At 37.9% G+C, this 8383-nt stretch overlaps 1 protein-coding gene across 1 annotated transcript; it reads right to left on the bottom strand.

Moving 5' to 3' along the window:
* Nucleotides 1-303: 303 nt before the first annotated feature.
* On the bottom strand, nt 304-647 carry LOC114026424 (cytochrome c-like). Its single transcript, XM_027840119.1, has one exon. It carries the CDS (start codon nt 645-647, stop codon nt 333-335), a length of 315 nt encoding a protein of 104 aa, XP_027695920.1. The 3' UTR covers nt 304-332.
* Between the last annotated feature and the right edge of the window lie 7736 nt (nt 648-8383).

Genomic DNA, 8383 nt, shown 5'->3' on the forward strand with positions numbered 1-8383 from the left:
GTTAAAAATTGTTTTTACATGTAACTGGGGAAAATAGAATGCTAAAGAAACAAAAAAATGATAAAGCTGACATTTCTCTTAGTCCTGCCAGTTCTTCTTTTCTTTCTTTTTTTTTCTTTTCTTTTTTTTTTTTTGTGTGTGTGGCTGTAATTATGACCATTCCTTTATTAGCACTGCTGAACAAAATTTTTGAACAGCCATTCATGATCAAAATTCTCTGGTTGATGAAACCAATTTAAATAGGATTATTATAATACATATAAAAAAAGAAAAGCAATCTCATCACAAGAGAGACATCTTCTTTTTATAATAAATAAGGCAGCAGACAGCCATTACTCGTTGGTGGCCTTTTTAAGGTATGCTATCAAGTCTGCCCTTTCTCCCTTCTTCTTAATGCCTGCAAAGATCATGTTGGTTCCAGGGATGTACTTCTTGGGGTTCTCCAGGTACTCCATCAACGTATCCTCTCCCCAGACGATACCTTTGTTCTTGTTGGCCTCTACGTAGGAGAAGCCGGGAGACTGGCCCGTCTTTCGGCCAAAGAGGGCGTTCAAGTTGGGCCCCATCTTGTACTTGCCTCCCTTCTCCACCGGGCGGCACTGAGCGCACTTCTGAACAAAGATCTTACCGTTCTCCACGTCACCCATGGTGAGATCCGCTGGGCCTGCAGCCCCGCGCTCTCCCACTCTGTCGCCGCCTCGGTCCAATTCGCGTTTCCTCTCCTACCAGCTCTTCTTGAGCTAACTCATTTTACTCAGAAGTAAAAACAATGCTAATCAGATCTGATAAAAGTTGGCCAATAAAATTGAAATGATCTAAAAGATTACTTGAAATATGAATTTACATCTACTATCTACTACTTAATGATAGTATGAAGCTATCATGATTTGCCAAACATTTTATAACTATAGTTTTGTCACCAAAAATAATGTAAAAGTATTAGCTGTAAAAACTTATTAGTTCTCTTATGAAATTTCAAACCATGGTTTTCCATCTTGTCAAAAAAAATCTTCTAAAAGAAGAGTTTAAACCAATTGACTTTTGAGTTCATTTGTGAAAAATATAAAAATTCAAAGCCTTCTGATTAGTTTTCAGTAACAACTGGTAGATGTTAGAGAAAAATGAAATTTACTAGAATTTCAAAGTAAAAACTTTGCATAATTGGTAGATAGGACATGAGTTAGCGAGTGTAGGTAAGACTATGTATCATCTAGCACTTCAGTTTGAGCTGTTAAGGGTAGATACACGTGGTAAGAATATAGAACCAAGGGACAGCTAAGTGGTGCAGTAGATAGAGCACTGGCCCTAGAGTCAGGAGGCCCTGAGTTCAAATCCAGCCTCAGACACATAGCACTTATTAGCTGTGTGACTCTGGGTAAGTCACTTAACATCAAACGCCTTGCCTCCCCCCCTCCAAAAAAAAGAATATAAGAACAGAAGTAATGTTGCAATGGAGTAGATAAATAAGTACAAGAAGCAAAAGCTTTAGGAGAATAACCAGATAATGGAAAAAAAAAACACCTAATGGTGAATGCCAATGAAATATAGTGAGGGAATATTCTTAGTTATATTCAGAAATTTACTCTCATCATGTAACATTTGCACAAATTGTGTCTTGTCCTGGAGGCCATAAGCCTCCAAAACCTGGACCACCTTATGGTTATTTCTCATTTCTTGATGAAGTTTATTCCATTTCATTATCAATTTTATAGAAAAGGTAGGAACAACATAATTTCCTTGAAGATTCATTTTCTCCCCTATTATAGTCCAGTAAATTTCTCCTGAAACTTTATCTATCACATAGGTAATATTTCCTCTACAGACAGGTTTACTTGAGTTGAAAGTGATATCATCTTCTCAGATTAAATTATGGAAAGAGAAAATGCAAACATCTTGTTTTCCACTGTCATAAACCAAGATATGATTGTGCCATGTTTTCTGAAGGGAGCAAACTTGTTGTTGTTGTTCATTCATGTCTGATTCTTTGTGACCCTGTGTACCATACTGTCCTTGGAATTTTCTTGATAAAGATACTGGAGTGGTTTACCATTTCCTTCTCCAGTAGATTAAGGCAAACAGAAGTTATGTGACTTTCCCAGAGTCACACAGTTAGTGTCTGAGACTGGAATTGAATTCAGGTCTTCCTGACTCCAGACCCAGCTCTCTATCCACTTGAGCCATGTAGCTGCCAAGGAAACAAATACCTTGTATGAAATCTAAGGAATATAGCTCCACCAGAAATAGGTCTTGAGGACACTCTAGGCCCTGTGGATATCATTCACATCCAGACGAGTCTAGCATTGTGTCCCTGTTACAACCCACTAAATCTCCTAAAACATTTGGAACTCATCTAGTTTTGTTAACATGAATAAGCAAAGCATGGAATTTGCACCTTAAAATCAGGAGAGCTGGTATTAAGGTATGGTTAGCAGTACTTTCAAAACGTAAAGTCCAAATATCCCTGGTCTTGATTTTTTCCTGGGTTGTCTTTCCTTCTTATATTTTGTGAAGCAATCAGGGTTAAGAGACTTGCCCAGGGTCACATAGCTTGTAAGTGTCATGTGCCTGAGGCTGAATTTGAACTCAGGTCCTCCTGACTCCAAGAATAGAGCTTGTCCACTGTGCCACTTAGCTGCCCCTTTGGGCTCTCTTTCCATAGCAGTTAGGAATGTCAGGAAGTTGGAGCTCTAGATTGCAGATAGCCACAATTGGTCAATTGAGAGCTAGATTGTTATCTTTTCAAGTTACGGAGTGGCCATTTGCTGGTGTACTATGCAAGATAAGGCCAAACTAGTTTTAATAGTAATATTTTAGTAATATTGTTAGGGTCTTCAGACTGATTCCAGTTAGTCAAATTCCATTGATTGGTCTAATTCCAAATAATCTTAGCAGAATACTTCATATACCACACTATATTATGATGCTAATTTTGTTGTAGGTGTGTAAAATCTCTTTATAGTTGACCTAGGGCACTTAATTCGTTACTCAAGATCTCAATGTCATAAGAATTCACAATGCCCATTCCAGTTCCAATACCCCCCAATACAGTATTTAAAAGATCCTATTTAATGCAATAGTAGGTAATTTGAGTTCTTTCTGATAAGAGTTCCATAATTCTTTTACCCAGGGCCTACAGGTAGAATTATGTCTAGATATATTAGCTTGAGAGGTATTCAAGAAAAAAGGTGCATTTCTTTATGGCCAATAGGATGAGGATGGGCTCCTGCCATGACCTGAATAAAGCAACAGGTGCCGTACAGGAATGATTTGAATTATCAGGGTAGGTGGCAATATTGCAGGGGACTTGTTGAAACAACCCCTACCATCTGCCTTTATTATCCTTACAACCATCTGTGGTCCAATTTACCACACCCCAACAAAAGTAAAAGTTATAGAACAATTAGGAAGCAGTCCAAAAGTTCCAGTATTATTGACTTCAGTGGAGTTAAATTCAACTCTATTATATAATTCAGCTAATATAGTAACCATTTGCACTGGGTTCATTCAGTTACACTATGTTGGGAAACCTTAGACCCCAAGTATTGGAATGGGCATTATTCGGAGTAAAGTTATCTGGCTTGTGAGCTAATAGAAAATAAGAAGAAAGTAATCTTGTGTGTCAATTCCCCAGAAATAATTCCAAAGGGATCTGGTGCAGTATAAGTCCATAGAACCTTCCCAAGGGTAATATTATGATCACTATAATTGGGGGCAAATTTGAACTCATATATTCTATTCTGGGAATTTAAGCTTTGAAGGAAAAGAGTCAACAGCATAATTATTCCCACACAGAGTTCCATATTTATTAGTTTAAAAGACCAATGTAGGGCAGCTAGGAGGTGCAGTGGATAGAGCACTGGCCCTGGAGTCAGGAGGACCTGAGTTTGAATCTGGCCTCAGGCATAAAATACTCACTAGTTGTGTGACCCTGGGCAAGTCACTTAACCCCATTGTCAAAAGATTTTTGGAGAAGCTAAGTGACATAGTGGATAGAACTCCAGCCTTGGAGTCAGGTGGACCTGAGTTCAAATCTAGCCTCAGACACATGATATTCATTAGCTGTGTGACCCTGGGCAAGTCACTTAACCTTGATTGCCTCGAAAAAAAAGACTAGTGTAAAATCCCAGTTCTCTGTAATAATCAGAACTATTGTTGTTATTCAGCCATTTTTCAGTCATGTCCAACTCTTTGTGACCCCCATTTGGGTTTTCTTGGCAAAGATAATGGAGTGGTTTGCCATTTCCTTCTCCAACTCATTTTACAGATGAGGAAACCGAGGCAAACAAGGTTAAGTGAGTTGCCTAAGGCTACATAGCTAGTAACTGTCTGAAGCCACATTTGAATTCACTTCGTCCTGACTTCCGGACCAGCACTCTATCTCCTGAGACATCTAGCTCAAATAACTTCATTTATTCCCTATTATTTCCAGTATCAAATAGAAAATCCTCTGTTTGACTTTTAAACCCTACATATCTTGACCTCTTGCTACCTTTCCAGTCTTCTTATACTTCACCACCTGCCATCAACTCTAAAATCCAATAGCATTTGTTTTTGCTGTTTCAGTCACATCCAACTCTTCATGACCCCATTTGGAATTTTCTTGGCAAAGATACTGGACTGGTTAGCCATTGCATTCTGCAGCTCATTTTACAGATGAGACAACTGAGGCAAACAGGTTTAAGTGACTTGCCTAGGGTCACATAGCAAATACATGTCTGAGGCCAGATTTGAACTCAGGAAGATGAATCTTCCTCATTCCAGGACGAGCATTCCATCTGCAACACCACCTAGCTGTCCCTAAACTAAAACTAAACTTAACACTAATGAGACTATAAACCACTGAAATTAATACCTTGTAGACCTTGTTGTGTGTCCTTTGGACAACTTTTTAACCATTACTTTCAAGATAAGATTATAGAGATCATTCAACTATAAATCCCGCCACTATTAAACAAACAATTACAAATGCTACTATGCAAAAAGATATGCAAGGATGGGTGGCTCTGTGTCTGAATTCCTTAGGTTCAGTTCCTCATGGTAGCAGAGGGGTCACTTTTTGGCGATCTTCCCTTTTGTCTTTCCTTGGTGTTCAGGGCACTTCCACTTGGGTCCCAGTCCTGGCTTGACATATGCCACACGTATCTAGGAGGGCTTCTCTGTTACTGGAAGAGCAGTGTTGATTATTAACAGCATTTGAGGGAGTCCTTTCCACTGAAGAGCTAGGTCATTCTTCCTTCTGAATATCTTAACATAGAACCAATCTCCTGGAACCTAAGAATGAACAGGAGATTTAGAAAGACATATAGTAATATTTTTTAGTAGCTCCCTATTTCCTTTATGGAACTTATGAGTTCCTGATCAAGTTTGTCCTTTAATGGTAAGTTTTCCTCAGTATCTGGAATCATAGGAGAGGGAATCATTAAAGGAAATGGAATCATTAAGGGTATCCTTCATCTAAACAGTTCAAAAGGAGTATAATTAAATCTGCTATTTGGGGAACTTCTGATCTTTATTAATGCTAATGGTAAGGCTTTTACTCACTTAAGGGAAACAGATTGACTAATTTTCCCTAAAGTTTCCTTTAAGGTTTGAGTCATTCTTTCTACCTTTCCAGAAGATTGCTGGTGGTGATGTGTATGATAGTGAATCTGAACTCTAAGAGCAATGCCCAACTGCTTGACTATTTTTGCAGTGAAATGTGTCCTTTGAACTGATCCCAAGTACTCCAGTATTACAAAAGTGGGTACTATGTGATTCAAGAGAGCCTTTACTACTGTGGATGCACCTGCCCTAGCAGATGGAAAGACTTATAGCCATCCTTACATCATAACAAACAAAAACTAAATAATATTGCTTGTTTCTGCTTTTGGCAGTTCCCTATAGTCCATTTGCCACCATGTTCTTAGAAGTAAAGATTGAGGTATACTTCTGACACTTAACCTCAGTGGCCATCCATCATGCTGTTTTCATGCTGTACATCCTGGTAGAATAGTATCAATCATTTGGTGCTTATCAACTATGTGATACTTTTCTGCTATTTGTAAAAGACCTTTCTAATTTCCATGATTTATGCTTTGTGCATTGCTAAGCAACCAGTAGCCCATCAATTTTGGCAAGAACAATTGGTCTTTGGCATCTCTCCATAAGTCTAGTTGAACCTGAAGCCCATCCACCCCCTTTGGCTTCCATAAGTCTATCTCCCCTGTGGAACCAAGTGATAAAGTACAGAAAGGGAATCTAGTAAAAACTGTGCCAATTCATGACTTGGACCTTCATGTTCCTTATCACAAAGAGATTCTATCATCCATTTCTCTGCCTCATCAACCCTAGAGTTTCCTAAAGATATTTGATCTGTCAGTCCAACATGGGCTTTACAATACATTATAGAGATTTTAGCAGGAATTGTGTGGTTTCTAATGGGGCAGCTATTAATTTTCTAAGTACTACTGGAGTTCCTGAGGAGGTAAGGAATCCCCAATTTTTCTAAATTGGACCTGTGGCAAGACAGATCCCAAAAGCAGCTATTACAGTAACAGAGTTAGGAACAGCTGCAGTCAAGGGAATTACAAAGCTATTAATGGCATGTAAATCATATATGAAGTGATAAAGTCCACCATCCTTATCAAATTTTCCTTCTTTTTTCCCTGGTAAGATAGAAATATTACTTGGGGAATGTTCCTTTTTAATTATCCCCTGTTTTTCCAGCTCTTGAATTACTGGCATTATTCCCTCAGTTTGGGTATTGTTTAACCCTTGGCCAAGAGCCAACATTCTTATATTTTGTAACTATGGCATCCATGCCAATTTTTCCATAAAGCTCCAGGAAATCTTTCTCCATTCCCTTCAGAGTTTCCCACAGGTCCTGCTGGTAATTCTGCATGAACCCCTCCTTTGGTACAGAATATTGTTACTCCTATCTTACATAGCTAGTCACATCCTAATAAATTTGCTGGTCCACCTTGTGACAATAGGAAAAAGTGATTTTCAGATATCAGTTCATCTGAACAGGATTATCCTGTGATATAAAATGGGTTTATACTTGTCCAGGTATACACATATAACCTGTTGACTTTCAGTTCCCTTAGGGATGAATAGGTAAGAATTCAGAAATGGTAAAATATGTTGCTCCAGTATCTACCAAGAAGGTAAGAGACAATCTCTTTAGGGAGGCAAAAGAAAGAAAAGGTTCCCTTTTCCTGGTTTTAAAACTATGCATCCCATCAATTGAAACTAATTAGACCCAAGAATTGCAACTCCCCATCTTGCTTAGCTAACCTGTTCCTACAGTCCCTTTTCCAGTGTACTGGCTTTAATTTTTTTTTTTTTACAAAAATGACATGATTCAGGCTTTCATTTATTTTCTTGACCTTCCTTTTCTTTCAGTTATATCTCCCTTCCCTCTTCTCACAATAGAAACTTCTTTCTCACCCTTTATTTTTTATATCGTCCCATGAGAGTCAACTTATACCGGTACCATTTCTTATGTATATCCCTTCTAATCATCCTAATAAAGATATAATTATTAAGAGACAAAGTATCCTGTGTAAGGATGTATACAGTTATTGAATAACTTGTTTTTTTTTTTCTTTCCAGTTAACCTTGTGATGCTTCTCTTGAATCTTGTATTTGAAAAATCGAGTTTTCTGTTTAGCTCCAATCTTTTCATCAGGAATGTTTGAAAGTCCTGTATTTCATTAATGTCCATTTTTTCCCTGAAAGATTATGCTCAGTTTTGCTGGGTAGTTGATTCTTGGTTGTAATCCAAGGTCCTTTGCCTTCCAGAATGCATATTCCAAGTCCTCTCATCTTTTAATGTAGAAGCTGCTAAATCTTGTATAATTCTAACTGTGGCTCCTTGATATTTGAATTTTCTTCTTGGCTGCTTACAATATTTTCCCCTTGACCTCAGAGTTCCGAAATTTTTCCATAAGATTCCTGAGAGTTTACATTTTGAGATCTCTTTCAGAAGGTGGTCTGTGGATTCTTTCAATGACTAATTTACCCACTGGTTCTAGGATATCAGGGCAGTTTTTCTTGATAATTTATTGAAAGATGTTGTCCAGGCTCTTATTTTTGACCATAGCTTTCAGGTAGTTCAATAATTCTTGAATTATCTCTCTTGGATCTATTTTCTGCAGTATTTTTTGTGTCTCCTTTACCAAGTTGTTAACTCTTTTCTCATGATTTTCTTCTATCACTCTCATTTCTCTTCCCAATTTTTCCTCTGCCTCTCTTACTTGATTTTCAAAATGCCTTCTGAACTATTCCATGGTCTGAGGCCAATTAATATTTTTCTTGGAGGCTTTGGATGTAGGGGTTTTGACTTTGTTGTCTTCTTTTGAGTGTGTGTTTTGATCTTTCTTGTCAGCATAGTAACTTTCTA

This window comes from Vombatus ursinus, unplaced genomic scaffold (assembly GCF_900497805.2).
Source record: "Vombatus ursinus unplaced genomic scaffold, bare-nosed wombat genome assembly UNPS02014838.1, whole genome shotgun sequence".
Taxonomy (NCBI): domain Eukaryota; kingdom Metazoa; phylum Chordata; class Mammalia; order Diprotodontia; family Vombatidae; genus Vombatus; species Vombatus ursinus.